Genomic DNA, 21,748 nt, shown 5'->3' with positions numbered 1-21,748 from the left:
TTCCAGTTATTTTCTCTGAAGTGTGGGTTAATAACTTGTTAATAAATAACGTAAAAAAAATCAACTTTTTGAGATAATCAAAAATTTTGACTTACACATAAAAATATTGTTTTCAGTGGTTAAAAATTTGCTGCTGCTATCTTTACATCAATTTAAAATTTTGGCAATCATACAATAAAAATTCTTTATTTTTACTGTCTATGTACTTCATCCATATATAAGGTAAAATTAAAATAAAACATCTTTTTTTATTGTCTGTGTAATTTATCCATATATGAAATAAAGTGCATGATAAGATACAATATAAACCTTTTATACTGTCTATGGATTTTACTCAATTATTAATGTTAAATAAAAGACAGACTTTAAGATAATGTATATCTTGCAGTAACAACAAAATCAAATCAAAAAGTGGGATCCAGGTCCCCCTAGGGCCCTAGGAATTGCTGGGGCGGAACTGAAATTCTCCGCTGTAGTTTCCTCCGGAGCCGCGTGGATGTCACGTACGGCCGGAAGCGGTCGCAAATTTGAACAGCCATCACAGCAACAATAAACGCGCACTTTCACTTTACGGTATGTCTGCTGAATCAATATTTTATGAAAAATTAAACTAAAATCATACAGGATATTTATGTAAGGTGAGTTACGCAGCCCGTTGACGGCATTGTTTTGTGCGCTTCACAGCGTTAGCTACTCTTTTCAGCACCGTCGATTTTGAAACAGGCTATTACCTGAAAAACAGTCTGCTCCACAGTCATAGCATCTGCTAAAGGCCCTTAAATGCAATTAAATGTATTACCCTGTAGTTATTGCTGAGAATGCACGGGTTCTGTGTGATTTTTTTCGATAAGTTGCACAAGTTTTAATCTGTAAAAATTGCACCATTAAAGCACAAAATAACAGATTTTTGCATGCAGGGATATTAATTGTGCACGTCATTAATGGGACACCTCAACACCAGCAGACCACGGCTACACTTTCCCGCCGTTGCAAGGTTGTAACCCAGAAAATAGACGTAGCCGTGCAGACCCCATCTCCTAAATAAGACGCTGAGCATGGCATCCTATTTTCCCCGTCAGTCCACCTTAAAAGTGCTAAATCGCCTGCAGAGGGACTCGTTTAGTCGTTTTAAATTGATGCACGAGTTAAGTGAATCTATTCAAATTCACTGTAATGATTACTTTAGTTGGCTTTTTTCGTTATTAAAAATATAAAGCATTTTAAATAATTTTTCTGTATTTTTAAGCTATTACGTTTTTATGGTCTAAGCTGGATTTTTCAGGGGTTGCAAATAGACAAGCCTTTTTAAAATGTAACATTTTAGTTAATCCTAGTTTATGCTACTTCCTGTGTTTTTGTTTGATCGTTGATAATAAAACATTTATCACAGTCCTGGTGATTTTCCTTGGTTGGAAGCCCCAAACCTCTTTGGTGCGCACTTTTTTTTCTTTTTCACTTTCTGTTTCTTCTTTATTTGGATCTTTGTCTTGTGGGCTGAATGTGTAAATCACTACGCTGTTTTTATTCTAAGCCCAGTAGAAGATATGGCAGGAGACGTTAGAGGCCACCTTTGTTCAGAATTTTTCTTGTTATCACAAGCTGGTTTAACTCACATTTATTGATAGGCTTCTTATTTGTATTTCTATTAATTTGTTGGAGTTCTGAGGGCTTTCAGCCTGTGGTCTTGTGGTGGTTGTTATTTAAGACTCAGACTAAAAGGAATGTCATTTTCTGCTCATATTATTCAAATCCATGTCCATCAACTATGCAGTTATATAGTTATTACATAATGTTGCATATAATTAAGTAATTACATGGTTATATATTATTCGTGTTTTTGAGTTAGTACATGGTAAATGCGAGAGGACCCAAAATGGAGCCTTGGGGAACTCCAAGAAAGTTTTGTAGACTTAAACATGTCATTTCTGATCAGCATGTGTAGTAATACATTGTAAGGTTGGGTGATATGAACATTTTTCCAACCGACATTCATCAGTCCAGTAAATGCCTATAGGAGATATATTCACACAGGTGACTTTTTGATGGGCGGTGTAATCATGCACAGACTGATTTGCACATTTAGAACACAGAAGTCCAAACATGGAATAACTAGTTGGCAAAAAGAAAAAAGTAAGTCGCCAATTTGGGATTTCTTTGGTTTTAAACCAGATGAAAGAGGTAAACCTGAGGATGTAACCAAAGGGATGTGCCGCTTGTGCAGACGTTGTTTTCTGAACATAGGCTACTGCCTGTCCTTGTTTGAGTAAACAACTCGCTGCATTTGGGCGCACTCTGATGAAGGTGCATTTGCTCGCAGCTGGAAGAGGATGCCGTTAAGACAGCCCTATTATTTTTTTCCCGTTGACTGCTTCTTTTAGTTTCAACCAACACAATTAGCAAACTTACTCATGGGCAAATACATCAATAAATCGTTCCTGTAAAAACGACCATTGAAAGACTCAGCCTATTGTCCATGGTTGATAAATACGTCCAATCTTAATACATTGCAGGTGTAGAGCCATTAAGATCCAATAAAAACACGACTGTGACTCTGACAACCTCACATCACTTAGACTGCTCTCATTAAAATGGGAAAAGTCCTGACTGAAAGGTATCGGAACTGCTGTTTTACAGGGATAAGCACTTTGATGGTTAGCTGAGGCAAATAAAATCGGCCAGTTTTGCCCTGTAAATGTGTTAAATCTGTATAAATGTGCAAATCTGGGTGGTCTCTAAGATCTCTGTAATTTGATGATTATGATGATTAAAGAGGACCTCAACAGTCTTCAGTATTACCATATCACAGTATGTAAAGTTTTGATGAAAACATGTCCCCCTGACTCAACATGAAAATGACTGAATACTGCCCTCTATAGGTGTTATGCCCTTTTTAAGGTGGACTTGGAAATCCCCATAAGAAGCCAGTGTCAGAGCAGTGTGAGTTAAATAACAAAAATTAAGTAAACTACATTATTAGCTTCATAATGATATTATAAAAAATATAATCAATGTTCATATATGCTGTCTTACAATGCAGACCAAATTTCTTTGTGTAATCATAAGTTATATGAGTATAATCACGCTTTTCGGTGATGATGGGAAATGTTTTGAAGCTACGATGTAAATTTTAAAAAAATAATAAAAGGCCCAGTACTTATTAAACGTAAGTAATGTGCAGTTTTATGAACAGAGTCAGCATTTTTATTGCTTTTGTCACATGTGTCAGTACAAGAAGTAATCGTAAAAGTAGCCAGTAACTCATAATAGCTGAATTTCAGTTTGAGAGGTTATCAGTCATTGACAAGAAAGGCATTTATTTACATTTATATCTATAACTGCATTTTAAGAGCTTAAGGTAGGCCCACTTGTCAGGGACACAAATTTTTAATATTAATTTCATCTATACGTCAATTTTATCTGCTGCTTATCCAGTTCAGAATAATGGGGGTGGAGCCTATATGCAGGCTTCACAGTGGACACAGGGTTGTCATAGTGATAGGCATAACCATTAACACCTATTGTCAATTTAGCATCACTAACTGACAAACAAACATGTCCTTGGACTGTGGGAGTAAGCTGGAGTACTTGGAGAGAACCCGTGTAGGTACAGGGAGAACAGGCAAACTCCACACAGAAAGGCCTCAGCTGCTTAAGTCACTCCACCTCTGAGACATTTACTATGGATTTATCCCTCCAAAAAATTGATTAGAAAAATTAAAAGATTAAATAGTGGTAGGGGTTATCATCTTCCATACACAATCTGTGGTCTGTCTGGACTCCACGTACCTACACGTAGTTATTATGTTATTACGTCCAGTTATGTAATGAATCATAATGAGTAAAATGAAAACAATATTAAATAATAACTGTAATTTCTTTGTTAAATATGCAGGTGCACACCAACAGAAGTAGTCCACGCTGAAGCCGGCAGTATGGAAGAAGAAATTAAAGAACAAGGAGATCCTGTGAGCAATGAAAGGCAGGCCAGTGTAGGCAATCCAGTGAAGAGGGGAAGAGGGAGGCCGCAAGGCTCCAAGAAGCTGAACGTTTCCAACAGCGAGTCCACACAACCACAGAGGGGAAGAGGGCGTCCGAAGATCTCTGGCACAAAACAGACAGAGCAGCGGGGCTCAGGAGATGACCATGCTGACAGTTTGGTCCAAATTCACAGGGGTCGAGGCCGGCCCAAAGGGTCCAAGAGTCAGGCCAGCGATGAAGACAGGACAGAGCATTCTCCTAAGAAAAGAGGCAGGCCACGAAAGTCTGTAACAGATGAGGAGGCTCCTGCTGAGGACTTACCGAACGGTGGCTCAGATACGCAAAAAAGGGGACGTCCAAAAGGATCGGTAAAGCGCAAGTCAGAGAGTTTAACAAGTGGGGAAGATGATGAAGGCAGCTCTGTAACGCCCAGGAAAAGAGGTCGACCGAAGGGCTCGCTTAATAAGAAATCAAGGCTGGAAAGCGAGCTTGGCATTGTGGGGATCTTAGATCTAAATGAGAGCCTAAACTCAGACAGAAGAGGACGACTCAGGAAAGCGGTGGTGAATAACACCTCGGCAGATATGTCGAATGGCATCTCAAATACGCCTCAGAGAGGAAGGGGAAGGCCAAGAAAAAGTATTGAACAAAATAAACTGGGCACAGATGGCTCCCAGCCTGTAAAGAGGGGCCGAGGCCGGCCTAAAGGGTCTTTAAACAAGAAACCCCCAGCATATAGGGTCCATGGTAAAGTGGGCCGGCCTCGGAAAGTACATATCCTGCCTGTGAGTGGAAGAAAACGTGGTCAACCGCGACAAAAGCCACCAAACAAAAGGGGGAGGCCGAGGAAGTACCCCCTGCCATCGCCTGAGGAGAAGAAAAAGCCAAAAGTGTGGAAGCCGCTGGGAAGACCGAGGAAATACCCTCGTGTGGATCCCCCAGAGGGATCTCTGCCCCCCCCTCGCAGAGCCCGTGGTCGGCCTCGCAAGTCAGAATCTAAGAAAGGCGCTCATTTACGCAAGAGTCTGCCTGCCGCTCCATTCACACCGCAAGACCCCATCGATGAACCTGCGAGAAAAAGGGGCCGTCCTCCAAGTACTGCAAAAAGCCAAGGCGAGGTCCCGCGGAAAAGGGGTCGCCCTAAAGGTTCGGTCAACAAAAATAAATCGAGAAGCGAAACCTTCCCCAACCACTCGAAAGCGTTGAGCGGTTCGCCTGTGGTTAGGATGGAAAGTGAAGCGGAGCTGGCAGAGGAGGAGATGGAGCACAACACGGAGACGCCGGCCATCGAGCACGCAAGCGATGAAGAAGCAACTCTGATTGATCAGGATGTAAACTTCGATGTTAGCAGCCAGGCTTGATGAACGATCCTGGTGTGACCAAAAAGAAAAGTTGCTGTAGTAATTGCTGTTTAAAACATAGAATCCATTCATATCGACAGAAACATGTTTTTAACATTTTGCCATCAGCTAGGCTAGATATCCAGCAGCTCCTCTGTTTTTCTGACTAACGTGTCCATCTTGTTTTTATCGTGCTACTTTTTTTTTTTCTTCAATACCTTTATTTCCGTCATCCAAGTAAACAAAAGTACTAATAATCTTTTACTAAAGCCGACATGTGGAAGTGATTCTTATAGACCGATTGTTCCAGTTTACATTCAGCTTTCAGATGTAGTGTTTGTTTTGTTGTTACTGGGGAATAACTTAGAGGCAGGATGAAAGTCCAAATAAATGTTAGGACGATGAAAGGGAGGAGAAGAAGAACTATAAACAGCTTTTGTACGACAATGCAGTCTCTCATTAAGCCTTTCATCCTAAAGAAAAGAAATGTTTTCAAGGGATTTGTTTTCCATATTTATGCCATAAACTGACACAAAAATGCAGAGCTAAGCGTGCTCGCTCACACCTCCTACACTGATACTGCTCTGCTGTCCAAGTCCCACAAATGACTGACCAAGTGTGATTGTAAGACGGGCAGATTTTAGTTTGTTTCCCCAAATCTCATTTAACTGGATAAATGTATGCAGTAAGATCAATATAAATCTGATAACAGTGAGCTATTTGCCAAACATTTTAAACTTATTTATATACATATTTCCCCCCCTATTGTGTGCTTGAAGTTGCTGTGACGGATATTTTTGTAAAAAGCAGTTTGAAGATGTGAAAACAGAAATGTTTATAGGTGAAAAATCACCTGAATCTGCAGCCGTACTCGACTTATAAAGTCTCCAATGTTGTTAACTTTGGCCCAGTCTCACTGCCTGCACCAACGTTAGCAACTAACTTAATGCAAAGATGGGTGACAAATTAAAGACGAGACCCACACAAAGGGTGATGGGACCAGTAGACTCAAAACCAGTAGGTCCTGGGTTTGAGTCCATCATCTGGCTGGGTTTACATGTTCTCCCAGAGTACTCGTGTTTCTTCCCACAGTCCAAGCTGAGTCTTTTGTCCACATACAAAAGGCGTGTCAGCTCCCTGAAAACAGGTTTTAAAAAACCTTCCAGGTAAATTTTCATGACTTCATGTGGAAAACATTTTTTTTCTTGCAAATTCAAAGGTGTTGCACCCTTATCACCTGTTTTTTTTTTTTTCAAAAAATTATTATTTTTTGTGCTCCGTGTTATTATTTGCTCAGGATGGTTATTAGCGTTTGTGGTTGTATTTCCACCTGTGGGGATGTTGTTAGCAGATTATACAACAATCTTTTAAAGGGTCTGCACTTAATTTCTGCTCAAGGTCAGCGTGTCATTTCACGCTCATCTGTGAGCTACTGTGTCATGATGTTTTTAAACGATGCTCGTGTGGATGGGATTTAAAACAAAAAAACGGAAAGTTCCTGGTTTAAAAAAGTATCCGAGTACCTCTGGACATAGCAATAGCGCACATCTGTGAAAACACTTGTTTCTGCACTTTATTTAGGTTTTTTTCCTTTAATTTGTCACCCAGTCACTTGTAGCAGCTAACAGGTAAAAGAAAGCATGTCATGGGTTTATATTTGCAAGGTGGTTATAAATCCAGCTCAGAATGTGCTTGATGATTAAAAGTTATTTGGTAATGAGTTTAAATTAAAATGATCTTTTTTACTTTTTTGTCCTTTTTTTGGTCAAACCTATGAGCTGTAGCAGGTTTCAGCCACACTGTCTTGTACTCTATATGAAATTATTCAAACAGAAATGCTTAATAAAGCAGAAACTATTTGGTAAGATTGAATTATTAGCCATTTGTCTCATTGCAAAAAGCAAATGTTGATGTTGTTTTAAAGATTTCTTTATTTTCTTGTTATTTATTTTAAGTTTTATTAAACCAGGAAAACCTTACTGAAAAGTTCTCAAACATGGCCCTGTGTATCCGAGAGGAGAGTTTACAGCCTCTGGAGGTTACTAACGTTTGAAATGATGTCATGATTTGTCCTCTACGCAGGTCCACGGTCGACGGTAGCTTCATCTTTCTTTTGCCTTAATCGCTAAAGCTTTGAATGTACCATCCCGTGCATTCCTCCTCTACATGTACCATTTTAAGCCTTTTTTTTACTTTCCTCTTGTTGCAGATATCATTTCACTAATTTTTCAAAATGTTAGTGTAGCTGTGAAGCCTTTCGTTTGTTTGTTTAATCTTTGTAACTGTCGTGAGATCAAAATCCAGCTGTTGGGTTGGTTTCACGAACACTGCCTGACTTATTTTGGACGACCTTGTATAAAGCTGTGTGACATGTACGCCGTTCATACTGATTCTGTTTGGGTCAAATAAGAATTTAAGTTTCTAAATGCTGGATTGTGCTTTTCGTGAACGAAGGAGGTTAAAAACAAAAAAAAAAGACACATCCCAGTAATATTTGACCTGCCTTTGTGAAGTCGAATCATTTCAAGTGGAAATTTGCATTTTGTGTGTGTGTGTGTTTTAAACAAGAAGCCAATAATTTGTGAGATTATGGTCGAGTTTAAAATAAAAATGTTGATCTTGCCGTTTTATTTCCCAAAGCGTGGTGTGATGTTTTGGTCTGTTTTCTGTCCATCAGCATTATTTTATTTATTTATTTATTTTGGGGCTGTTCATCGCCTTCAGGCAGTTTACGTGACTAAAGGAAGATTCATCATTACAGAATGCTGCTGCTCCACTCTCACCAGTCCTGTTTATGACTGCACTATGCACCCGAGTCATGCCGGAGCAAAGGTAGTATGTGTAGTGACAGTTGAGTCATTCCAAACTATGGAAGCAATACCAGCAGACATTAGAATATTCAGCTTGGCACAAAGCAATGGGCGCTACATTTAAAGGGACAGTTTACTAAGAAAAAATATCAGCGAGCTTATTTTGATCTGTTTGTTGTAGCAATTCGTTTCCCCCTACCGAACTACACCTGCAAACTATATACACGGGATGTAAAAATTAATGGTCTTCCCCCTTGCTGAGCTCTTTTGTTAGCCAGCTGTCAGCAGATGTAGACGGAAAGAAAATAGTTCCTGCGTGAAACTGGCAACAACAAGGCTTTGAATGTTTTGGGGGAAGGAACGCTTCCTGGATGCAAATTGTTTTGCTTCATCTCTGAAAGGGAAGATCTCCATGGCGCTTTTATTATTTTTGTGTTTGACCTTAAAAATCACAACTTTTAAACAAGTTGGGAAGCTGTGTAAATGTAAATACAAACAGAATGGTTTGGTAATCTCATAAACTCATATTTTGTTCACCAGAAAACAAGAAATGTTTAAACTAAGAAAATTTACCTTTTTAAGAAAACATGAGGTAGTTTTGAGGTAATCTCAAAAAATTGGCCCACGGCTTTTTTTTTTTTCTTTTTTTTTTTTTTTTTGATTTTGTAGCATCCTCTCTTCTTTTAACTACAGTCTGTAAAAACCTGGGAACTGACTGATTGGTGTAGGAGTCTAGAAGCTCGACTGTCCTGGGTCTTCTTTGTTGTATTTCTTATTTCATGGTGTGTCAAATGTTTCCAGTTTGTGAAGGTGAAAGGTCTGGACTGCAGGCTTCTACTATAAAGCTATGCTGTTAAAATAGATGCAGTATGAGGTTTATACAATCGGAAATGCAGCTTTTGAACTAAACACTGATTCATGTTTTCTGAAAAGGAATCCAAAATTTCGACTCTCCCGACCACAGAACAGACCAGTTTGCCTCAGTCTAGTTTAAATTATCTTTGGCTCACAGAAGGCGACAGCATTTCTGGATCATGTTCATATTTGGCTTCTTCTTTGCACGATAGAGCTATAACCTGCATTTGTAGATGGTGAGGAGAACTGAGTTCACAGACATGCCTGCTTTTTAATGCAATACCGCCCAACGGCCTGAATATTATAGACATCCTAAGCTGATTTTCAGCCTTGTGCAGACAGAGACTTTTTGTGCTATTATGTCTTTACAGTTTTACACTGGGGGACATTATTCTAACTTGTAGGTGCAGTTTAGTGCAGACTGGTGAAACTCTGCCCATCTATACTTCTGAGTATACTTCAGATGCTCTGCGTATACCCGGTGTTACTGACAACTGGGTATAGTTTAGTTAATGTTAGTCTTACTTTTTTAGCCTTTCGTTCCCCTGTCCAAACTTTTTTGAGATGTGCTGCTGGCATCAATTCAAAAAAAAAAACAAAAAAACCCAAAACGTTTTCTATGTTCAATTGTGAATGTTAACAGAAAGCCCACAATATTTATCACATTTAAATCAAAATTACAAAAGCAACACACGACAGGATCAATCACAAATAACAGGAATGCCTCTCTAGAAAGAGGTTTTTTCTTTTTAAAAATAATAGTAAATAGTTAATTGTGTGTTCTGCTATTTTGCAAACACCTTTTTGTTCTCCCAGCGGAAAATCTTCCCATAGAAACTTTAGCTTATAAAGTGATTGCACTGGAATTATGACCTCATTGTGTTTTGGGGTGTCTGGTTGAAGATGACTGCACAGGAGTGGAGAACCTCAGAAAACTGATTAATGGTGGTTCAAGAAGAGTCTGCCTCAGTACACCATCACTCACAATGATACTCCAGTTTCTACTAGTTATTTATTTATGATTGTATGAATGAGTGGATGAGTCCAAACCTTTGACTTTCATAAGAGTAATCCTTTGTCTGTCATCTCTCCGTACACACAGACAAACAGGTGACACGACAAAGGCGTGTTAACCAAAGGGAAGCTTTTATGTTTATAAATTACAGACCCAGACAGACTCCTACACCTGGTCCAGGTTTTAAAAATTCCTACTTTAGGAGAATCACTGGTGGAATTTTCCACTCTCACCCGAGGTGGGAGATTCCTGTTGGTGAAAGGACAACCAAATGAGCCATTGTTTAAGCTGAAAGGTGCTTGAGGGTTTTTTGGGGTTTTTTTTGGTTTTTTTTTAAGGTAAACTTAAAAAAACAAAAGTGCCTTGGAATTCTTTGATCGTACAACAAGGATTTTTGGATTAAGCAGGTAGCTATCCATATATATAGTTGTGTAGATCCATTAAATTCAAGAAAAGACATATTTCCACAGTCGATATCTCAAAAAATGGACCATCTGAAGGTAAAAAAAAAAAAATACGTGAGCATTATTTATGCCTTTTTTACTGCCATTTTAAGAATAAAATCTTAGCTTAGAGAACAGATTTATTTGTGACATACAGCCTTTTTAACAGAAAGGACAGCGTTTAAAAAAAATTGTTTTTCGTTTCCATCTGTGTGCCATTGCAACATTAGTTTACACACACACACACACACACAGAGAAATGCTGTTAAGATAGCAGTGGAGTCTGTTAATATGAGGAGCAAAGGGATGAGCGTGCATTTGGATACAGTAATAATGAACAGGTGGGGCTATTATGAAAAAACAGCTGTGATTTTAAACTAGAAAATGCAAAACAACCTGATGACTTCATGGCTGTGGGATGAGGTAATTCACTGCAAGACTCACGAATAGAAACCAGGCTGTAGTTTACAAAAACACCCAAACAGAGGATTTTTGGGACAATCTTCCATAGTGTAAAGCATCACAGAGGTCCTAAACCTTTGACCAAAGCAACCAAAAAACCTTTCAGACTGAAGAAGTTGGATACATTTCTGAAACATTAGCTAGAGGCTGATTTATCAGGACTACAACTTTATTGAGATATGCACCATGAACACGATGAGGATGAGAAAGGGGGGGAAATGGCTGTGTTACGGGTGTGTAGCAGGACGGGTACTTTTTTGTTTCTGAGCAAATATCTCCATACTGTCAGCTGGAAGCAACATCAGACTGCAGCACATGAAAAATTGACTCAGTGAGTATTATGCAGTCATAATTATTATGCATAATAATGCATAATTATTCAGTTCAATTATGCATATATTATGCATAATTGAAGGTGCTGGAACAGTGAGGTGCTGATGAGAGAGAGTAGAAAGCAGAGGAGAGCTAGTGAATAAGGAAGTGCAGCGGATTACTATGGAGAAGGAGAGGGCAGCTATGAAGAGGAAGGAGAGTGGAACAGCGCTCGGTTGAGATGACATACCTGTAGAGATGTCTAGGAGAGAGGGCAGTGGAATTTTTAACTAGTCTGTTTAATAGTCTTGGAGAGTGAGAGGATGCATGAAAACCCATGCCATGAAGAGATGAGAAAGAGTTAAGAAAAGGTGGTGATGATCAATGAGGAGCAGTATGACTTAATGCTGAGAAAGAGCGTGTGTTGGTATTTGAGGACTGTGGAGAAAGCTTATATTAGGATGCCAAGACAGGAACTGTGGTACTGCATGAGGAAGGTGGGAGAGAGCCCAGAGAGATGGAGGTATGAAGTTAGTAGAAGCAAGATAGAACATGTGTGTGCATGAAAAAGCGACAGATGGAAAGCTGAAGCTGCGAGGAGCAGAAGTAGTGAAGGTGGATCAGTTTAAATATCTGGGTTTAATGCAATGCAATGGACAGCTTGCAAGAGAGGTGAAGGGCCGAGTGCTAGGGTGGAGTGCGTGGAGACGAGTGTCAGTGGTGATTTGTGACAGAAGAATAGTTACAACAATGAAGATGGACGTTTCTAGGATGGTAGCGAGACCTGCTATGATGTATGGCATGGAGAGGAGGCTCCTGGCCTTCTGTTTCTGTACAGGCCACGCCTCTGTATTCAGGTGAATAAATTAGCCTGTGAAGGGAAATGTGTTTGTTATGAAAAAGGAAAATTTTTGTTGTAAATTTGAGGCTGTAAACATGCTTTTTATGCTGTAAAATTGGGCATGTTAACATTTAGAGATCGAACTATTCTGAAGACAGCTCCTCAAGTGTTCACTAGAGGAACTGCAGCTTTTCAGCTCTGGAATAAAAGTTGATTAGCTGAACACGTGACTTTTTAGTAGAGACCGTAAAGATTAATAATAAAGATAAATACTCTAACTTTGATCAGAACCCCGATACAATAACGCTTTGAGAGAGGGCAGGGATGTTGACGTTTCTCGGGCGGAGTGATACTTCTGCACTGTTTCCGTTTCCCTGTTTAAACAGTGGAAGAGCACCTGGCCTCACCTGTCTGGAACTTTGTTTCCGCTTGCGGGAAACGGCAAAACTGGCGACTTTTAAACGAAGTTACGGATTGTCTCAGTGATGTGACCGGATTTAAAAACAGGTAAATCAACCGTTAACTTTTTTTAAAAGATATATTTTAAAACCCGGTGCGGCGAAGAATCAACGGGCTGAGTCGTACTAAATATAGAGTTGCTAAACAAGTTCTGGCTGAAGCTACTTTTTCTTTCACGGGCTTCTAAAGTTACTCTACAGTGCATTTAAAGGCCCAGAAACGTCTCTGTGACACCTTAAGCCTTCACAGCAAACTCTAGACAATAAACTTGATCAACAGTGACCTGTTTTTTTTGTTTTTTGTTTTTTTTAAAAAAGTGAAATACCGATAATGTGGACCGGTCGTCCAGAAGCAGAAGTATTTCCTGAGAAATCGCAGCGGCTGCCTCACATATTTTAATGCGTGTACAGCTTTGAGCACTCCTATCTCATTTTCTTAAATGTTTAAGAAAACAAAACATTTGATAACACATTAGATTTTTTTTCTAACGACTTTGCACGATATTTTCAATCCTGAACAGCTCAAATCAGATTAATGGACGATGCAGCTGATTCTTGGTTGAGGCCTCAAAGTGGTGAAATGCCATCAGAACTGCTTTAGTTCTCAATGTCATAGATTCAAAGAGGTGCTGGAAACGTTCTTTAGAGATGTTGCTTCATGTTGATATGATTGCATCACACAGTTGCTGCAGATTTGTGAGCTGCGCATCCATGATGGGTCTGCTGTTCCACCACATGTCAGAGGTGCTCTGTTAGGTTGAGATCTAGTAACTGTGAGTGCAGTGAATTCATTATCATGTTCAAGAAACCAGTTTGAGATGATTTCAGCTTTGTGACGTGGCACGTTATCCTACTAGAAGCAACTATCAGCAGATGGGTACACTGGTCTCAAAGAGAGATGGTTAGCAACAGTACTCAGGTTGGTAGTAAGGGGTCCAAAATATACCACAAGAATGTCCCCTAAATTGTTACATCACAAGCAGCCTGAAATGCTGATACAAGGCAGGATGGAGCCATGCTTTCACATTTCTGCCAAATTCTGATCGTACAATCAGAATGTTGCAGTAGAAATTGAGACTCAAAATAAAATGTTATTTGTATAGGACATTTTCAGAAGAATCTCAAGCAACAATAAAATGAATCAAATACAAGTTTAAAAAGAAGCATTTTTAGCTTGTTAAAAGGGATCAAATCCATTGATCAGAGGCTCAGAAGGATGTAATTGCAGATCTGGGGGCCACTGTTATAAAAGCTCTCAGCCTTGTGTGATGCGGGCTCTGATCACTTGACCTCCAGGACCTTGCTGGGAATGCAAGGATGTAAAAGTTCACTGATGTAACCTGAAGTTTGTCTGTGCAGAGCTCTAAAAGTCAAAGCCAGATCCTTAAAGTAGACTCTGAAGATAATGGGGAGTCAAGGTGAATGAATTAACAATATTGTGAAGTGGGAGCACTCAGGAGATTTAGAAGATAACCTATAGAAGTTTCAAGGAAGCTTTCTTAAGACAAGTGAACAATGAATTGCAGTAATCCAAATGTGATGAAATAAAGGTGTGAATAACGATTTTCCCTTCAGAGTGTGACACAATGAAACTGAACTTGGTAATATTTCTGAAGTAGAATCCAAGAGTGAACCAGAGATTTAACGTAAGCATTCAAAGTAAAGGCCGAGTCAGAAGTTACACCTGAGAGAAGATTTAGCTAACGTAGCAGAGGATCAAAAATTTCCATAACCTTAGACACAAATCTTTTCAAAGCACAAAAAAAGGCTTCTGTTTTTGCTTCATTAAGTAGAAGAAAATTGTCAAACATCAAACTTTTAATATTTTCTAAATCCAAGAGTAACTATACAACTTAGAAAAATCTTGGGGCTTAAAGGAGGCATACAAATGAACGTCATCTGCATAGAATGATCCAAAAAAGTACTTAATGTTGCTCAAGCTGTGCTGAAGAGGGATGGAAACAGCCTTCTGGTACACCGTAGGCAGGAGAATAGGACCTAGACTTGGAAGCAGTCATGGGAAAGGACCATTCAGGCAGAAGTGATGAGAGTCATTTCAAACCAGGCCACGATACGCCCACCCAGTATCTCAGTTAACTGAGCAAAAAGTGATCGTCAACATTTCTGAAGGTAGACATCAGCAGAACAGATCAATCTCCTGCATGATTGATCCGGGGCCGGGTGGCGGGGGCAGCACCTCCCTCTACCCTGCCACCTCCTCCCGCTTGTCCTTGGGAACACCAAGGCATTCCCAGCAGTGGAACCTGGTGTGGTCTTCTGCTGCTGTAGCCCATCTGCTTCAAGTGTTGTGCTGTGTATTCAAAGATCCTCTTCTGCATGTCTTGGTTGTAACAAGTGGTTGTTTGAGTTACTGTTACCTTCCTATCAGCTCAAAGCAGTGCGGTAGTTGCTGGTGAAGTTGCTGCCATGTGATTAGCTGATTAAATATTTGCATTAAAGATCAATTCAACAAGCGTACCTAACAAAGTGGCCTTTGAGTGTACATCGTGATCTCCTAATAATTTTCCCGTTCACCCTCTGGATTAGGCGTTTATTGCATTTGCGACTCAGACACGTAGTGATTCATGTATTAATCCTGTCACATAAATCAGAGCTGCAGTAACATGTTGTATGCACAGTGCTGGTATGTGTGACGACAGAGTGAGCCATATCTGGTAACACGCCCATGATAAACGGTGAACTTTGATGTTTTTATGAAGCTCAAGTTGAAGCAGGCTGCTGCTTCAAGCATCGTTATAATGTTTTGTTCCCTCTCTCACAGAGAAATGCGAACAAAGGACTTTTAGGAGCTGGTAACAACAGATTCTCAGCAGTGCAGCTGGTATTGACTGGAAGTAAAGAAACACCAAGAATGGCTGACCTAATCAACAACACAAGTGAGGAGCTGGCATTTTCACCTGCTGCTTCAACTGCAGAGCCACAAACACCAGTAAGTAAAAAGCCACAAGAACACAACGGCTTGGAGGACAAAAGAAAGCTTACAGATGATGAGGAGGAGGAAGAAGAAGAAGAAGATGATGATGCGACCAGCTCTGCTTTTCTGGAGCCAAGCACTTTACCGTGGTCGGCAGGCAGAAACAGCAGAGCCCTTACAGAGCAGGATGAGGGAATCTCGTCAGAAAAAGGAGGATCAGAGCTTGACGAGAGGGACACGGGAATCAGCAGAGGGAGCCAGGACCTGTCAGAGGAGCAGAGCCAGGAAGAGAGCGATGTGAAGAGCAAGACCAAATGGAGGGAGAGCATGCCTGAGGGGGAGAGGTGGAGGGACGATGAGATTAAGGTGAAGCAGGGTGATAAAGAGGACGGCTCCCTCGCAGATGATGAGGATGAGGAAGAGGAAGACGAAGGGGGATTAACATGGGTCTCGGAAAAATCATCTCCAGGTTTCACGCCACAAGTCACGATTTTGAATCACTCCACGAAAGAGGTTCCCGAGGTGAGCAGGCCACTCGGAGAGAAGGAGGTGGAGCCGGAGATGGAGCACGACTCCGTTGTAGAGTTTTACCCGGAGTGGACAGCCAATGACGACAAGTACTGTGAGTATCCCGACCAACCCAGACTCTGCTACACCCAGTCCACTTTTTTTATTAGCATTAATAAGGACCTACTCTTTGCACCGCTGAAATCTTAGTGCTTAGTGCTCTTATTCTGAAAAGTTGTTTCATTTTTGTTTTCAAAGTATTTAAAACTCCATCACAGTCATGAGGTGAGCAGCCAAAGTTGGCACACAGGCACATCTTAGGCGCCTTGATATCATTGGTATCAGGTATTACGATGTCATCGCATTCCTTAACAACCTACTAACTGGCTGAAACAGCCTATTTGTGGCTTTTACGCACCTAGCACACCTTACAAAAAGAACAGTACCGGTATTTTAATTTCACACCAATAAAATCTTGAATTGTGCTATATAGTACTCTTGGATCTGTCTTTATATGGTTACCTGAGACTCGAGGCTCTACTTGATAGCACAGAAGCTCCACCTCCTCTATTCATGAGGGGCTGCCAATCAGAAGAGGAGCTTGTTTCACACAGTGGGTGAACTGAGGAGCTGCATCAAGACTAAGTATGAGAGAAATCAGGAAGTGTGAATCATGCAAAGTTACTCTATTAAAGTCAAAGAATAAAAATATGGAGTAGTAATTGAGGATAATAGGTCCGCTTTAATTTGATGATCTAATCACATGTTGGTTCTGTTCCAAGTAGGTTAACGTGTTTTCTGGAGCACATTTTCCCCCAGTGAGAAAGTCATTGGTGACCCGGCCTAGATCTCCCTTTTTTTGGTGCTTAACTGGAATTAATGACACGTAATTATGTCTTTAGGTGAATCATGCTGTGGCTTCAGGATATGTTGTGTCATCTTTTTTGGCACAGTCTCCTTCCTGCAGAGTTACTTTGGCTAATCATAAACCGTAACTGTGTTCTTCCTCCTCAGACCTGTGTGAGCATATCTGCAAGGAGAAACTGAGGGTGGTTTTGGCGATGGTAGCTGCAGCAATACTTTTCCCCTTCCTGGTGTGGGGTGGTTACGCCCTAATACCTTTTGATTCGCCAAAGCTTGAAAGCGCCCCCCTCAGGGTGGTGTACACACTGCGCTGCGCCTTTTTTGCCAGCGTGCCCATCCTGCTCGGTGAGACTTTAGTGTTTTCCTGTGTTTAAATTGTAATGCACCAAAGCAAATCTGTCATGCAAATAAGAAAATGAGGTGACGATGATCTTTCTCTCTGCAGGCGTGGTGGTGCAGGGCCTCGCCCGGCTGCGTTACAGCGCGGTCAGGCCCCTCGTTCAGAGTAACCTGTTGAACATACAAGTGGCCGTGCACTGGCACTACGTCAATGAATCGCTCGGCCTCTTCCTCTTCTACTTCCTGCAGCTTGCTGTCATGGCAACCTACATCAGCCAGGACCTCATCAAACTGGTGCCGCTGCTCACCATCGTGTTTGTTTTTGGCAGGTATGTGTTTGTGTACGTGTTGTCAGCAACTGGTAGTTCAGTGATGAAAATATTATGTTCTGTTTCTGGTCTATACTTACATCGCTGTACCAGTGCTGCAGCAGAGGTATAGTTGAGATAAATTATACGTTCGTGGTGATGTCACTGTTTGCGTGCAACATGGTCACTCCTGTGTGACCTCATCAGAAGCTCGAATGTCCTCAGCAACACTAATATCAGGAGGGACTAGGACCTCTGGTATAATAAGCTGACATGGTGTCACACCTCTTCCCTGCTTCTATAGCAAGGAGGCTGTCTGGTGAAAGGCTCACTCATGGTACTCAGAGAACCGGGGTTATATACATAACCTTATAGTTCTGGTCTTCTACATGTGTTGATGGGCAGGTTTTGTCTGAGTCACAAAAGGAAATTAAGGAAATTAGTGCAAGTTTTGCATGTCCTCAGTACCAGTATAGGTGGTCACATCATTGTGCTTGACACAACCAGTGTGTCGATCATAATAGGCTCGTATGATTGAAGTTTAACCATGCATTGCATTAACTTTTGATAATTGGTGCCAAGTAAGGGGATCATCAGCAGTTTTTGAAGGATCGTTTAAAAAAAACAAACAAAACTAAAAGTTTGTCCAGATGTCCGCACGTCATAATGACCAAACCTATTACAGTTCATGCTAAGGGGGAGGGTTGATGACAACACTGTTGCAGTTACTACTAAAATCCAGGAGCTGTTGTACGTCAGTACGATTTATCCTCCATTAGCTATGATTGTCCCTATACAATGATCTGAATCCATGAAAGTTTTGTCTGTGATAAAGTTTTAAACCTCTTCGACTGTCACAGTTGTCTCTGTGAAACCTGGGAAACCTTTTTAACAGCCTTTTAAATAAAGTTTCACTCTTTGTTCAGTCAGTGGCTGAACAAACAAACATGACCCCCTCGATCAGTTTTACTAAATTGAATACAGTGAAACTATTTGCATGCTCGAGCACGATTAAAACAAGATATATTATCTAAACCACAGAGAGGGTGAATAACTTGTTATATAACCTGTTACTTCCTGCTGTTTCTCTGTTGGACTCGTCATGCATCTAACTGCTTTCATCATCTGGTTCAACTGGGGATTTGCCCTAAACCTGTCTGATCACCCGTACTGCTGCAGTTACTTTATCCACAGTTTAATGCTTGCATGCAAAAGAAAAACATCTGCAGTGGGGACATCACTGCTTACAAAAAACAGTGAGCCAATCGTATCGATCCCTAGTTCAAAGAGTGTGCTGTGGGACTCTGAAAACTACTGATAAGCCACATTGTCACATTACAGCCACAACCATGAATCAATTTTATTGTAATTCTACGTGAAAGACAAATACAAAGTGGTGTACACGTGAGAAGTGGAACGAAAATCATACATGATTCCAAGCATTTTTTTACAAATAAATAACTGAAAAGTGGGGTGTGCGTAATTATTCAGCCCCCTGAGTCAATACTTTGTAGAACCACCTTTGGTGCAATTACAGCTGCCAGTCTTTTAGGGTTTGTCTCTACCAGCTTTGCACATCTACAGACTGGAATCCTTGCCCATTCTTCTTTGCAAAACAGCTCCAGTCAGATTAGATGGACAGCGTTTGTGAACAGCAGTTTTCAGATCTTGCCACAGATTCTCGATTGGATTTAGATCTGGACTTTGACTCGGCCATTCTAACACATGGATATGTTTTGTGTTAAACCATTCCATTGTTGCCCTGGCTTTATGTTTAGGGTTGTTGTCCTGCTGGAAGGTGAACCTCCGCCCCAGTCTCAAGTCTTTTGCAGACTCCAAGAGGTTTTCTTCCAAGATTGCCCTGTATTTGGCTCCATCCATCTTCCCATCAACTTCCCTGTCCCTGCTGAAGAGAAGCACCCCCAGAGCATGATGCTGCCACCACCATATGTGACAGTGGGGATGGTGTGTTCAGAGTGATGTGCAGTGTTAGTTTTCTGCCACACATAGCGTTTTGCATTTTGGCCACAAAGTTCCATTTTGGTCTCATCTGACCAGAGCACCTTCTTCCACATGTTTGCTGTGTCTCCCACATGGCTTGTGGCAAACTGCAAACGGGACTTCTTATGGTTTTCTGTTAACAATGGCTTTCTTCTTGCCACTCTTCCATAAAGGCCAACTTTGTGCAGTGCACGACTAATAGTTGTCCTATGGACAGATTCCCCCACCTGAGCTGTGGATCTCTGCAGCTCGTCCAGAGTCACCATGGGCCTCTTGGCTGCATTTCTGATCAGTGCTCTTCTTGTTCGGCCTGTGAGTTTAGGTGGACGGCCTTGTCTTGGTAGGTTATACTTTTGCAAGTCACTGTATTTGGCATCAGAAGCTCTCTGGTTCCCATTTGTAGCCAATGTTCTGTTAACCTGTTACATCTGAGCATTCATAAATGGACGGTTTGGAATAAAAGCCAGGGAACACCTTTACATTTCTTTTATAACCATGCACAGTTATAAGCAGGTGGTGAAAAGATCAGGAAGTCTTTGCCCTGGTATCCACTGATGATACTGGAAACTTGTCCCAAGAAGCTAGGTCAGCAAAGTAGCCAAAAGATTTCTAGATTGTATTCAGCAAATTTAAGTTTATTATATACTTTAAAAAAAAAAGGCAGAGTGCAATGTCTTTGTAGTTGCCATTTTAGCATTTTATAAACCAGATTTAATAGGTAACAGCTGATTTAGACTTCTGCAGCGAGTCTTCGTTGAGCTGACGATGTCACCTACACACGTGGACAAGCTTCGAGGCTACGTTCTGCTTTTCATAAGCAGTCTGCTGCCTCCACCGCAGCTGATTCTAAAAACTGCTGTAACAATGAATACATTTAATTTCCAACTCGGGCTGAGAGCTCTGAGACGATAATTAATTCTTCCTATACCACAGCACTTTGAGCTACATCCTGAAAAATAGGGCCTCAAATCTCCGGTACTCCATCACATTGTGCCCTGAAAAAGATCTCAGACAGTCTCGAAAACACGATGACAGAAAATTAGGACACTTTAAAAAGAAAAAGAAAAAAAAAAGCCTCTATTAAGCCATTAGTGCAGCTTTGAGTCATCAAGCACTCGATACAAAAACAGATGAAAAGCATAAAGGAGCTGCGCTGTCTAATGTTCCTGCTGAAAGGAGAGAGTGGGTGTGTGGGCTGATGCGGGCAGTGATCAGATCTTCTCTCAGTATTGTGTCCAGCTGCTGGTGACTGTGCTTCAAACAGAAATGAGTCTCATCCCCCTCTCGTTGCAGGCTGATCTACTGGCTCTGTCTCTCCCTGGGCAGCAGCGCCAGAGGCTTCGGCTTCGGCTTCTCCTTCTTCCCCATACTGGTCATGCTGGGCACCAACCTCTACTTCGTGTGCTCGTCGATGGGACAAGACGGCGTCTTTGACGTGGCGCCGCCCACCTCGGCTCCTCCACCCAGGCAGCGCTGGTGGGGTTAAAAGGGCGTGGAGCAGAAAGAGACAATGAAACCTGTAATATAATACTTGGAGTATAACGATACAGTTTTTACTCACAGACAGCTCGTTCTGTCCTGGTGGGTCCAAGTTTTAATAAAGAAGTCATCTGCTGATGAATTAAATATGCTTTATGATCATTGATCAGCAGTGTTGTGTAAAAATATATATATTTTTGTATAATTTAGCCCTGATGCAGTTCATCATACGGGGCTATTAATCAGTGACTTCATGAAAAGCTAAAGGATCACGACTTAGTGCGAAATGTTTCCTCGGACCTTTTTCTGTTTACAAAGAATTCAAACGTACGAGCTCGTTATGTTGTGGGTGAAGAAAGTGACTTTAAAAACCGGAGCGTCAAAATCATCAAAATCAGAAACATTTAATCAACCGTCCAATCATAAAACATGACTCTGTACAGTTGTCTTTTTTTTTTCTTGTTTTTGAACTTCGCTTTGAGCAGACTGACGTAGACGATCTGGTTTATATAGATTTAACATTTTGGACACCCTCATGAGACGATCCGTTCTCAGTGAGCTACAACTCTGTGGTCTCATGTTTTGTGCTGATGTAGTACTTTTTTGTATGTTTGTATATCTACTTGTTATTTTTTCACTTTAGGTCATATTTACTGATTTAAACTTTAAAATACACAAACTAAAACAAAATATCTGAACTCTCGACATAAGAGAATTAAAAGATTTTCAAATCATTGTCTTTCACTTATTTGTTTATTTTCACACTGCTGCTGCAGGCTGTGTGGCTTTTTAAACTTAATA

General features: G+C 40.8%; 2 protein-coding genes across 3 annotated transcripts; both read left to right on the top strand.

Moving 5' to 3' along the window:
• Positions 1-440: 440 nt before the first annotated feature.
• On the top strand, positions 441-7,948 carry LOC102291334 (origin recognition complex subunit 4). 2 transcript variants are annotated; one of them, XM_014335242.2, is made up of 2 exons: positions 441-638; positions 3,893-7,948. In XM_014335242.2, exon 2 carries the CDS (start codon positions 3,933-3,935, stop codon positions 5,337-5,339), a length of 1,407 nt encoding a protein of 468 aa, XP_014190728.1. In that variant the 5' UTR covers positions 441-638; positions 3,893-3,932; the 3' UTR covers positions 5,340-7,948. The 2 variants fall into 2 exon arrangements, with proteins under 2 accessions (XP_014190728.1, XP_014190727.1); XM_014335241.2 differs by having other exon boundaries at positions 447-573.
• Positions 7,949-12,336: 4,388 nt separating this feature from the next.
• Positions 12,337-21,094, top strand: LOC102290104. The gene is made up of 5 exons (XM_005927555.3): positions 12,337-12,563; positions 15,297-16,071; positions 16,971-17,165; positions 17,266-17,488; positions 20,762-21,094. Exons 2-5 carry the CDS (start codon positions 15,387-15,389, stop codon positions 20,952-20,954), a joined length of 1,296 nt encoding a protein of 431 aa, XP_005927617.1. The 5' UTR covers positions 12,337-12,563; positions 15,297-15,386; the 3' UTR covers positions 20,955-21,094.
• Positions 21,095-21,748: the final 654 nt, after the last annotated feature.

This window comes from Haplochromis burtoni, unplaced genomic scaffold (genome assembly GCF_018398535.1).
Source record: "Haplochromis burtoni strain Fernald_Lab_line unplaced genomic scaffold, NCSU_Asbu1 Contig_90, whole genome shotgun sequence".
NCBI classification, from domain to species: Eukaryota; Metazoa; Chordata; class Actinopteri; order Cichliformes; family Cichlidae; genus Haplochromis; species Haplochromis burtoni.
The sequence above is the reverse complement of the archived record's forward strand: the minus strand, read 5'-3'. Positions and strand labels throughout refer to the sequence as shown.

Bases quoted from the DNA above. Each gene is read 5' to 3' on its own strand.
- LOC102290104 (XM_005927555.3), top strand. From the start codon at position 15,387: ATGGCTGACCTAATCAACAACACAAGTGAGGAGCTGGCATTTTCACCT. The intron at 16,072-16,970 runs GTGAGTATCCCG...CTTCCTCCTCAG, and splicing joins AGCCAATGACGACAAGTACT to ACCTGTGTGAGCATATCTGC. The intron at 17,489-20,761 runs GTATGTGTTTGT...CTCTCGTTGCAG, and splicing joins ATCGTGTTTGTTTTTGGCAG to GCTGATCTACTGGCTCTGTC.
- LOC102291334 (XM_014335242.2), top strand. From the start codon at position 3,933: ATGGAAGAAGAAATTAAAGAACAAGGAGATCCTGTGAGCAATGAAAGG.